The sequence below is a fragment of the Maylandia zebra genome, linkage group LG15 (genome assembly GCF_041146795.1).
Source record: "Maylandia zebra isolate NMK-2024a linkage group LG15, Mzebra_GT3a, whole genome shotgun sequence".
Classification (NCBI taxonomy): domain Eukaryota; kingdom Metazoa; phylum Chordata; class Actinopteri; order Cichliformes; family Cichlidae; genus Maylandia; species Maylandia zebra.
In genome coordinates this window covers 41,665,436-41,677,923 of record NC_135181.1, presented here as the reverse complement: position 1 = coordinate 41,677,923, position 12,488 = coordinate 41,665,436, and the positions used below count along the sequence as shown (strand labels likewise).

At 43.0% G+C, this 12,488-nt stretch overlaps 1 protein-coding gene across 1 annotated transcript; it reads left to right on the top strand.

Moving 5' to 3' along the window:
- Positions 1-233: 233 nt before the first annotated feature.
- Positions 234-3,956, top strand: LOC143412557 (calmodulin-regulated spectrin-associated protein 2-like). The gene is made up of 2 exons (XM_076873612.1): positions 234-863; positions 3,673-3,956. Exons 1-2 carry the CDS (start codon positions 725-727, stop codon positions 3,954-3,956), a joined length of 423 nt encoding a protein of 140 aa, XP_076729727.1. The 5' UTR covers positions 234-724.
- The last annotated feature ends 8,532 nt before the right edge of the window (positions 3,957-12,488 follow it).

The following is a 12,488-nucleotide window of genomic DNA, read 5'->3' as shown; positions in this document are numbered from 1 at the left end:
ACGTTAAGGGTGCGTTCAGGGTAACAGAGTATGAGTAAAAGTAATAAAAATGCAGCCCATTAAACGAATCCGGGTTGGAAATTTTGCAGTGTAGCAAGTTAATGCCGTTTTACCGACTATATTGCGGTACAATATGTTTGTGGGCGGTTGATTCCAAAGAATTAAGATAAAAGTGTTAAAATTCCCAGTGGAGTTTGAAAGCACCGTTCACACATGCGCGTTGGACAACAAAACGTGCAGAGCTAGAGAAAGCCTCAGTGCGGCAGGAAAACCGCATCACGGCACCGAATAGAGGACCGAATGCAAAACACACAGGTTATTCATACAATGACACATGGCCATGAAAGGAAGAAGCCGTCTGCTGCCAAACAACTCAAATAATGGAAATATTGTTGTTTTCATTCCAGTCGACGAGCATTTTTCCCTCCTCTCTGATTTTCAAGGAAACCTAGCTTGTTCAGACGGAGAGCCTTTCAACTGGTAGAAAACAGAATGGATGAAAAACACCAGGAGTAGCGACCTATTGTGTGAACGAGACCGAAAAAAACAAAACAAACCTAGCCCCAAGAGCATTTTATTACTGGAAGGACATGCATATCTGTGAATAATCTGCGGAAAGACAGACCATCTCTTCAGTTTCCAGCTGTTTATAGTTTTCCACCAAATTCCAGTACTGGGATGCTTTCGCTTCGTAGGGTTTGAGGGAACAATCAAGGGGTGAAATATGGGTGAAGTTCAGGACGTCAGGGATGTTAAGAAGACGTTCGTTGCTCCTGCAATAAAGTCTTTTGAGCACTATGACTTTTCCCGAGCCAAAATGTGTTGCAGCCTCACATGGTTGGTGGCCAAAGCATACGGGACAGGTAGGTTCATCACCGCACCGACTGCAACAGTTAACCGGACGCAGCACGAGTCTGTTTATGATTTTAATGCTTTTCTTTTGATTGTTTGTTTTTAATGCATGCTTGTCAGAATCCAAATAAACCCAAAGCAACAAATGTGTAATGGAGATTTATGATTTATTATCAGTCAATTCCCATATGGGCTGGTTCACATGGAAACTACCATCGTTTGCAGTCATTTCTTATGAGGAAAGCAATACGTGTTATACCAAACGAAAGAAAGGTAAAAAAAAAAACACTTCCTGTGGTCCCTAATCAATGGGGTGGGTGGGTGGTATTTAATGGAGAATACTTATAGAGATATTAAAGTACCTGTTTCAAATGATGTCACCTCCAGGGTGCTGCATCCATGTCAGAACTGCAAAGTAAATAGCCTGCAAAGTAAGTATGGCCTGACATCCTGTGACACCTAACGAAGTGGATGTAATCCCACAGTTTCAGTGGAATTAGCATTAAATACTATAACTGATATAGGGGATGCATGGATGCATATCCAGCAATGCAGTGATAATAAAGTGGCAAATCAGTGTGATTATGTGGCTCCCATTTGAGCATCTATAATAGAAAACTACAGCACAAACATCTGTTTTGGTGGAGTATCCACATCTTTTTTGGATGCACGAGGTAAAATGAACAACAGCGGGAAAAGGTGCTTTTTCAATTTTATAAAAAGGATCCAAGCAGTAACTGCAAATGTGTCTTAATAAATGCAGTGCAAGATCCTTCTGTGCTATCCTTTTCCCATTTTATCAACTCGTTCATCTTTATCTCTTTTTTTGTTGTTATTGTATTATATTCCTGATTCATACACATCGTCTCAGTTTATTTGAGAGCGTCATTCCTTGTTTCTGTGTTGCTTATATCTCAGCAAACATGAGATCCCTTGCTGATTCTCTTGTGTATTTTCAGTCAGAACTGAATGAAATGGGCTGATTCCAAAAATACAGCCCCCCAGAGAGGGAGGGGAAGGGCAAGAAAGAGAAAGGGAGCGAAATCATCTCCAGATCCCAGCCTACGCTGCTGTGAAAGCTTTACATGCATCCGCCTCATTAGATTGAGGCGAGAATACATCAAGAATATGCAGTCGAGTACATGCGAGATGTGAGCTGTACAGCAGATCATCTGCTGTCAGGAGTCGCTGTCAAATGCTATCCCCCAACATTTACAGTGTCCTGATTCAGAACTCAGAACAGCAGCGCCATTTAATACCAGGTAAAAACCAGAGGCTGACAGACAATGAGTGTAATTCCCTCTGTATTCACTTAACAAGACGTTTTTCCGGATGTCCTTGTTTAAAGTATTAAGTTGTAACAATGACTGAATGGAAGATTGTGAGTCTGCATGAGTAAAAGCTCAAATACTACCAAGCTAATGAAAAAGATAAAACCGACTTCTTCATGCTCAACGTTTTCTTTGTCCTTAAAACGATTAGGAGCATTACAGAATATAAACCAGGACACAAAATGTTGAAAGATAACATAAAAAATCGTCTCCTAAGCAGCTCCAGAGGTGGTGTTCCGTGAGCTCAGCCTGACCTCTGACCTCTCCCTGTGGATGATGAAGGCGGTGCGGGGGGTTAATATAAAGACAGTGTATTTTTTGTTGTTTGTTAGGATCTTTAATATGAATATAGTGCTGACAGGAAACCCTGTAACCTGGATAGTTGCTACTTCTGCCTGCGATTCTCTGCTGTAATAACACTGTGTACAGATGACCTTGCTGATAGCGGTCAGTCAAAGCAGGTGATTCATTGACCTCCGTGTGCATGTGCTGGAGGATGGGCAGCATAAAGCTGTCAGGGTGTGGATCACCACTCGCACACACACACACACAGGCTTTTATCCTAATTAAGATCCATTCTCCGTGCCAAGGAGACAGGGACGAGCCCTGCGTCTGTTTTGCTTGCAGACATAATTTAATGTTTTCAAATAGTCTCATTTGAAAACGCTTAATCATGGCTTCCTTAATCTGCACCAGGGAAAGAAGGGTTTGCAGTAGCTTTACTAACAACTGTGCATAACATACTTTATGTTCCCAGACGTGGATTTGTGAAAACACTTGATAGAAAGGTGTGGGCCAGAATTGCTCAAATTATTTGTACGCTATCCCCCGTGCAGTGGACTTGCCTGAGGTAATGAACACACATGCACACACGCTCACGTGCAGCCTTTCTCTTTGATGAGGCAGGCAGTGAGAAGGGTGTTCCCAGGGAGCTGGAAGCTGCAGAGATACACACTCGATGAATCGATCAGGTTACCGCTCATCCTGCAGTTGCTATAGCAACGCCAAGGTCTATCCACACATATCCATGTGATGTTATTGTCAAAGCATGGCAACGAAAACAAGTAGTTGTGCCAAAGTATTGCTAGACAATCTGTCCACAGAGGGAAAAATCCTCAGTGAAGACAGATTTAGAATAACACGGCCCAAACTTGATATTAGCTCATCTGAGTTTATCCTATTTTTTTTTAATCGTATTAGAAAATTTAAATGACTATTCATTAGAAAGGTAGAAAACTAATGCTCCAGAATGCTTTCAGCTGTTTTCCTCTGTTTACATCAGCGCTTTTAATTATATACTTGTTTACCTTCTCGTATATGATCCTCAATGATGTGGCAAGGCAAGCAATTTAGAAACATGCTGATGTTTGCCAGCATTTTAATGTCTAATATGAATTGATTCATAAATTGTTATTTAAATGATTTGGCGCCATGTTGCTATTAAGCTCTGCTTGTCAGCTGATTCTGCTTCCTCTGCTCTATCACGCAGACAGCATCCCAGCAGACTTGAAGGACCCTTTCTACACAGACCAGTATGAGCAGGAGCACCTGAAGCCTCCTGTGGCCAGCCTCCTGCTATCTGCAGACCTCTACTGCAGGGCCGGCAGCCTTATCCTAAAGAGTGACGCTGCCAAGCCGCTGCTGGGTCACGATGCTGTCATCCAGGCGCTAGCTCAACGCGGTCTGTACGTCACCGACCAGGAGAGACTGGTGACTGAGAGAGACCTGCGAAAGAGGCCTCTGCAAATGGTAGGGGAGCTGTGTGAAAGCTGATAAACTGTACACAGTAAAGATTCTTTCTTATGTGCGTGAATTTAGTAATGTATTAGGCGTGCACCCAGCTGTTGGTGGTAATACAGTGGTAGTAAACCTTTGCTTTGCTTTCTCAGTAACTCAGACATCTATCACGCATACAGTCTCCTTCCTCTTCCGATTATTTGATCTTGCTGTTGCTGAAACTTTACTTAAGCAGACATTCTGGTCTGTCGAGGTGCAGAAACGCATATTTTTACGCCTTCATGCACTCAAATACAAGATCACCCTGCAGCTTTTTCTCTCCCAGCTACATAGTATATTCACATTTCATGGTTTCCATAGAGTATGCTGTTCCTTTAGAATATTAGAGTAAATAAATGCATTTTACTTATTAGCTTGATCAAGCCAAGTTTAATATTGTTTGCTAAGGTACTAAATGTATTCCCTTATTTAAACTTATGTGCAAACCTTTATTGCTTACTGATCAGGACATTTTTTTCCTTCCATTATTTGTAAAACATTTCTCTATGGTAATTCAGGTAAACATGACAAACCACAGTAGTTCTTATTCATGTTCATATATATACAGTTTGGCTCATACTAAACTGTGATTAAACTACTTTGTGGAAATCACATAGTCTCTTAATGGAGTATAGCTGGACACCAACAGCTTCTACACATTGCATTAGAATAACAATGCAAGATGACCAAAGTGTAACAAGAGAATGCAACAAGATGGAGAGTGTCACTTACACACATCTCTCATACAGATTTTTGTCTTGAATTTGTCATTTCTCAAGCCGATTCACACCTCAAGGCTTTTACTGCTCTGTGCAGGTTGGTATTTTCTTCATGAAAGCATGCTGTAGGGTGGGATTTACTGTACACTCGCAGCTCCTCTCAGTCTGTCAGTGTCAGAGATGAGATGACTTTGCAGGAAGCATACTGCGCGAGATTGAGGTATCCTCATTATTTTGGGGCAAAATCCCAATAGGAGGCTTTATTGCTTCAGTGAATTTGCAATTGCAACACAATTAGCACACAGTATGCCTGCAGTCTGCTTGTAGAGTCTTGCTGGTTTTAATTTCCCTCCAATGCTAATGTAAAAGTTATTTAAGTTTTGTTTGCGGTTACGTTTAAAGCACTTAGTTTCCAGATTACAACAAGTGTTTCAGTGCAACCATTTCTCCCAGGTTTAAATTTTAATGGGTTTTTAAAGGTAAGGGAAATCTTGCACATGTGAGTGTTATTTGGCTAGTCTCACTAATAATGGATTGCATTTATATAGCACTTTTCAAGGCACCCAAAGTGCTTTACAATTCCACTATTCATTCACTCACTGGTGGAAGCAGCTACAGTTGTAGCCACAGCTGCCCTGGGGCAGACTGACAGAAGTGAGGCTGCCATATCGCGCCATCGGCCCCTCTGGCCATCACCAGTGGGCGGTAGGTGAAGTGTCTTGCCCAAGGACACAACGACTGAGACTGTCCGAGCCGGGGCTCAAACCGGCAACCTTCTGGTTACAAGACGAACTGCCAACTCTTGAGCCACAATTGCCCCAATGCAAGGATTCTTTATTTGATTGTAATTCACTGCGGTTCATGGCTGAATGTTGTGCTAGAGGGTGTCAGGATTTGTGTTTGTGTGACAGAGCAGGTTTTTGTGAATGTGAAAATGAGCTGTTAGAAGAGTGTGAAATTACTTTCCTTTTCCATGCTCTGTCCTGGCCTTTTTCTTCTGTTTTAATCATCTCTTCTTATCTTCTTTCTTTCTGTGCTTTTTCCTTACTCCCTAGTTACCTTCCTGACACTTTCAAATCCCCTCTTTTACTTTATTTCCAAATCTTTCCCCTTTTTTAATCATTCCCATTAAATCCAATCACTTCCCTCTCTGTGTTCACTTGTCTTTTTCCTTGCTCCTTATTCCTCCCACCTCCTGTTTTGCTGTATCCCGTTGCTTTGTTCTTGGCTCTTTGTCTGCACCACCATTGGTCTTTGTCTGTTAAAAGTTGTCATTAAATCCTTGGTATTTCCAAGACTGGACATTAAATGAGACACGAAGATGTGATTTTTCTCAGTTTTATAAATGTTACCCAACAAGTCGACAAACAATCTAAACGTCCGGTGCAGACAGATTCTATGTAACTCACACAAAGTGTACAAAATCTGTACAGTGTCTGAATTGCGTTGATGTGAGAATAAATAATAATCCACTGAACTGACAGCTAGTGCATTGTCTTCATGAACACTGCTGGGGCAGCAACCTGACCCAAACCGAGCAAGTGTTTCCACTAGTGGAATGATTGCAGTTTGATAAGCACTGCGAGACAGTATTAATATTGATCAGCTGGCTGCACACTGCAGCTCAAGAAGAGCTTTATTAATTATTAAGAGACTGTTTGAGTGTCTACCTTGGCTGTTAGGTGTCTGACGTGAACTCATGTGATAGAGAAAAAGGCATTTCTTCTGGAAGAATCAGACAAGGTGGTTTGCTGTGTTGAGAAGTTTTAGTGAAAGAAAAACATCACTGCTTTTACTCCAGAAGCAGAGACCGAGCACCTGCCTGCAGCTGTATATGTAAGCTGCTCGGGATAAGAGCACCAGCAGTGTCGTTAAATAATGCTTCGTGGCATTTTGGCTTAGCATCTTTTTTGACTCAGCAGTTTGCATGAAGAATAAGAATATTCAGAATAAGCAACTTTAGAGGATGTTGAAGGCAGCTTTAGTAGGTCAGGCAGCTACAGAATCAGATGCTGCTGACGTCTCGTCTGACACGTGTCAGGACCGAGCACACTGCTGACATTTCGTTAGGTTGCCGACCCGACGTTGCTTTATAGTCGTATTTTTCCTTCCCTCTCGTTTCTGCCACTATTCTGCCCACTCAGCCTTCTCTCTTCTGCCATGTGACACATTTCTACACGTGAAGATGCAGAATCCAAATCGCAGTTTCCTCCCACTCGGTCGCCTACACACATTCTGTATCCCTGACTCTCCCCACCTGTAGTGCTCTCAAAGAATAAAGAGGGATGTCAAGGTGGGCAATACTGAAATATTGTTAGCGTTAAACATTGTCGCTCCCATGCAGCACTACAGCGAACACAATTACCTGCTGAGAAAAGCTTTAATTGCTAGGCTTGTGCTCATTTGTGGAAGTGCAGTGGCCTTCTTTGAGTGAGTCCTCTGGAATGATGGAGGATTTATTTAAAACACAAAGGTGTGTACTGCAGCAGGAATATCATGTTTGTGTTGTTTCACTGTACATGTGGCATGTGACAAAAAAGGAAGTTTGAGACAATAATCAGCAGATAATCCTTATCAAATATCAAGCAGTGTCTTCACTTGAAAAATTAATCCTGGAGAAAGTCACTCTGTTGCCATGGTGAAATTAAATTATATTGGCTGGGGTGAGAATGTAGCCAAAGGACAAACTCTGTGTGTGTGTGTGTGTGTGTGTGTAACCTACAGAAGAGGATTAGAGCCAGTAAAAGTCTATAATTTGGGGTCATGACTTTTTGAGTCATGTTATGAAGCTATGAAGCTTAGACTTTTGAGATTAAAGTCAGACTTTTGAGATTAAAGTCAGACTTTTGAGATTAAAGTCAGACTTTTGAGATTAAAGTCAAAATAAGATTAAAATCAGACTTGTGAGATTTAAGAGAGATTTATAAGATTAAAGTCAGATTTAAGAGACTGACTTCTGAATTTTGTGATGACATGCAGAACAGCCTAGTTACAGTATAGTAATTGGAAACAATAGATTCCAAGCATATGTATGTTTCTTTAAATAATCTCACAACTGAACAGTGGATGTCATAACTATTTAATTTAATAAAGCAGCAGTAAATAGTTCATGATGCCGCTATGAGATTTTCATTATATATTAGATGATAATGCGTTTATTTTGTGAACTGTACGCTTTGTGAACTGGTGCTTCTGCTGGTAGTACCACCGGTAGAAGCACCACGTCCTTTTTTCTGGGTTATTTACTGGCTTTATGTGTCTCTGTGACTGTATATAAGACGAACAATAAAACAAAAACAGGGTTATAGTCACTATAGTCATATTCTTTCAGAGGTTTACCTTATTGGTAGCTATGCTCGTTATATGTATGCGAACTTAATTACATTCAACCTAGTTCTGGCCCTCTGTTTAGCTGCCTGCCAATTATATAACACATTTATTGCACAAGTTAGACTTTCACATTATATTCAAGCTTCTTAATTTGAGCCCATTTGGTCTGGAACAAACTGGACGAGGAATGTCATCTTGCAACATGCTAGCTTTGAAGCATCAAGAAACATAACTGTGTCATACGTGCATTACCTCTGCAGGACAACAGTTCCCTCTAGCAGCTGATAATACAACTGTTTTTATTGCTGGTCTGTATGATAGGACTTGTCCTACATTAATACTTTATTTATTTAAATAAAGCTGCTACTGATAATGTGATGAAAGGCCTGCACATGGACACCATATCAACCATTTTAAGTACATTTCCATCCCAGTTGGATTTTCGTCAGCTTGGAGTGATGAAAAATGATTGCAACAGCCATATACACACTGTGTGTACCAAATATTAGTTTTACTGTGACAGACTGATTCATCAAGACATATATATACCATGGATGGATGGAGGAGCGTACACTTCCTCCTGTTATTCTCCCTCTCCTTTGCTGCCTCCATCACTCCTCCTATTGGGCAGGCACTCCGTTTCCATGGTTACACACCAGTTGGCTGGGTGTTGCGTTTGTGTGTAGGTGGGCGCAAGAGTGGGGGTGCTTATGCTGCATATGTCGTTATTTGCGATATGAACTTGTATGTGCAGCTGTGTGCTCTGTGTGTGTGTAGTGGCTGTTATAGTAGAGGAGATGGACTCCAGGAGAGACGCCGAAATGCAGGATTGATAGAAGCACACGGCAACGCTGTCACGCTGCTTCGTGTGCAAAGAGGCACACACAGAAGATGAATTCAGAAAATTATGTGCCAAGCATGTAACAACACACTTGTCAACATCAGACCGGCTTCCTCAGAATCTTTTTCTTCTTGTATTGCAACTGATCTTGTGAACAAAGACGAGCTGAAGCAGCAGGGTTGAAGAGAGGCACATCCAAGTTCTTTCTGTCTTTGCTGGCCTCAGCGGAGTCACAGGCAGGAAGTTATGCTTAATGCCAGCAGTGACTCAGGGCAGTACAGTATGGATGGATAAGCAGCGAACCACATTACACAATGTCACGTGATGGCCTGAGAACTGCGTCTTTCTATAGTAAATAAATGCTTTTATGCTAGTGGAGATCTGGGGTAAAAATCTGCAAAGTCAAACATGTGGAGCAAGCCACAGTGCTTGGCTAGCAGAAATCCAGAATTCCCGATAACTGGTAAAATCAGTCAGTGCTCTGCAGAAAATCTGCAGCAGTGTTTCCTGTTTTTGCTGATCCATTTAGCCTGTGAAATAGAGACGATCCACACATGAAAATATGTCAACACAGAGGGAGTTTTCAAAGATGATGGGAGGACTCGGAGTGCATGCATTTCAACAGAGTAGGTCAACACTGGATGGAAGCCATGGTACTGTCCCTCAGTCAAGTTCCAAGGGTAGCTTTGAGGTTTCTAAATAATTGCTAGCTTCGGGTTTGGAGCATATGGAAGGCATGCTGGTTAAGTGCTGAATTCCCACAACTGATGCCAGCGTTCTCAGTTGGTGTTTTGTGCATTTTGTAAAGAAAAGGTAATTAAAGGCACAGAAAACTGGAAGGTTTTAAATTTTAGGTTTATAGCAATGATCTTCATAAAAACATTTAATCTCTTAAACCTGCAATTCTGTGTCACACCAGAAGCTTTTTCAGGGAAAATGCAACATTAACTTGTGACAGATCAGGCAGAATTACTGGGAAAAGGCTTAAAGTTAATTAAACTGTCATGCATTTGTGTTGGTCAGGCCACCATTTTGGTCTTGACTGACATTGGTGTGAAAAAAGTAAAGATATAAATATTCTATGCAGGTGTCTGTGAAGGTTCTCAGTCATTCAGGTCATTGGAGCTTGCAAAGAAAAGCAGCTGGACTTCTTTAAGTTGCTTGAAGACATTTCTTCAAGCAACTTAAAGACTTTCGAGGATGCCAATGTTCACATTTTGGACAGAGAGGACAGATGGTTTGAAAGAGGAGTGAAAGAAGCCATCTATGTCCACTGTGAGCGACCATCTTTGAACAGAGGCGGTGGTTTACAACACCAACTGTCTGCCATCTATAATCCAGTTTTGAGTTCCCCCCCCAGACGCCTTAACGCCCACTCACATCCTGGGCCATCTGACCTCAGGAAATCACATGATAAGGTGGGGCCAGGTTTCACAATGAGCTCACCCGAAACCCTGGCTGATTGGGACCCACACCCAGTTTCACACCTTGGCTCAGGCGATTAGGGGATCATCAGGGGGTCCTTTTGTCCCTCTGTGGGGGGTTACTCCCACTAGGTTTAAATCTGGGACTCCCCGCCATTTGACCTTAGAACTGAAGAAGCTTCTCGGATGAGAGGTGAAACGTCTTCAAGCAACTTAAAGAAGTCCAGACGCTTTTCTTTGCAAGCTCCTTTGACTATTCCATGCAGGATTAATTGTAATAACTTTGTTGATGAACTTCACATTTTCTTGGTTTCCTTTAGTGCCAATTCATTAATTTTCATTTGAAGTCTCACTGTGTGGTTGTTAGATTGTTCTTGTCGAGTTAGTTCCTGTAGTGCTCTTTGTATAAAAAATAATCTTCCTATGATTGTCTAAAGCTGTTATGTCACAAAAACTGTGAAAACCTGGCCAGAAGGTGCATCACATCAGCTGCAGGACTGTTTTGAAAACACGGACTGGAGCGTGTTCGAACATCAGGACCTTGAAGAGCACACAACATCAGTGCTCTCATATATTAACTTCTGTGTCAACAGTGTCACTGTGGACAAACGTCTCCGGGTGTATTCCAACCAGAAACCCTGGATGACTAAAGAGGTCCAGGTCCTGCTGAAGCAACGTGACGCCGCTTTTAGATCCGGTGATGGTATGCAGTACAGTGCAGCCAGATCTCAGTTGAAAAGAGGCATCAGAGAGGCCAAGGCAGCGTACAAGAGAAGGATCGAAGACCACTTCACCACCAACAACTCACGACAGGTATGGCAGGGAGTTCAGCACTTAACCAACTACAAACCTGGCAATACCACGTTGACTGAGGGTAACGCGGAGCTTGCAGAGGAGCTGAACCACTTCTTCGCACGCTTTGAGGTGAAGGGACCAGAGGCAGCAGCAGCAAAAACATCGGACAGCAGCAGCCCAAGCCTCATAGTGCAGGAATATGAGGTGAGGCGCACACTGAGGGCAGTGAACCCCAGGAAGGCCACCGGACCAGATGGGGTAACCGCAAAGGTCCTAAAAGAGTGTGCAGACCAGCTGGCTGGGGTCTTCACTAAGATCTTCAACACTTCACTGTCCCAGTCCTGCATCCCGCCGTGCCTAAAGTCAGCCACAATTGTCCCACTGCCAAAGCGTACTAACATTAGCAGCCTCAACGACTACCGACCAGTTGCTCTAACACCTGTTATAATGAAGTGCTTTGAGAAACTGGTCCGACGTCACATCATGTCCTGCCTGCCACCCACACTCGACCCGCTCCAGTTTGCATACAGAGCTAACAGATCAACTGAAGATGCCATTGCTACAACGCTCCACACCACCATCTCTCACCTGGAAGTGCAGGGCCGTTACGCCAGGTTGCTCTTTGTTGACTTTAGCTCTGCTTTCAATACGATACTCCCGGACAGACTAATAGATAAACTGCTGGAAATTGGACTTCCTTCCACCACCTGCCGCTGGATCAGAGACTTCCTCTCAGACCGTGTACAGAGAGTTAGAGTGGGGCCTCATCTTTCCTCAGCCCTCAGCCTCAACACCGGCTCTCCACAAGGCTGTGTACTGAGTCCCCTACTGTACACTCTGTACACACATGACTGTGTTAGTTCCCACCCAGACAACACAGTCATCAAGTTTGCAGATGATACCACTGTGGTGGGGCTCATCTCAGGGGGAGATGAGACTGCATACAGAGCTGAAGTTCAGAGGCTGTCAGATTGGTGTGCAGACAACAACCTGGACCTCAATACCACCAAAACAAAAGAACTGGTAGTTGACTTCAGAAGGAGGAAGTCCGAGCTGCAGCCTGTCAGCATCAACGGGGAGTGCGTGGAAAGGGTCTCCAGTTTCAAGTTTCTGGGTGTGCACATAGACACAGACCTCCAATGGAGCTCTAACACCTCTGCGGTCTTAAAGAAGGCCCAACAGCGTCTCCACTTTCTGAGAATCCTCAGAAAAATGGACCTGAAGAAGGAGCTGCTGACCGTCTTCTACCGCTGCTCCATTGAAAGTGTGCTGACATATTGCATCGGTGTGTGGTTCTCCAGCTGCACCACAGCACACAGAAAGGCACTCCAGAGGGTCATCAACATGGCCCAAAAAATCATTGGACATCCTCTTCCCTCCCTGAAGGACCTGTACAGCACTCGCTGTCTCAAGAGGGCAC

Excerpts from the sequence above, each read along its gene's own strand:
- LOC143412557 (XM_076873612.1), top strand. The coding sequence starts at position 725 with ATGGGTGAAGTTCAGGACGTCAGGGATGTTAAGAAGACGTTCGTTGCT. Across the intron at positions 864-3,672 it reads GGCCAAAGCATACGGGACAG|ACAGCATCCCAGCAGACTTG; the intron begins GTAGGTTCATCA and ends TCTATCACGCAG.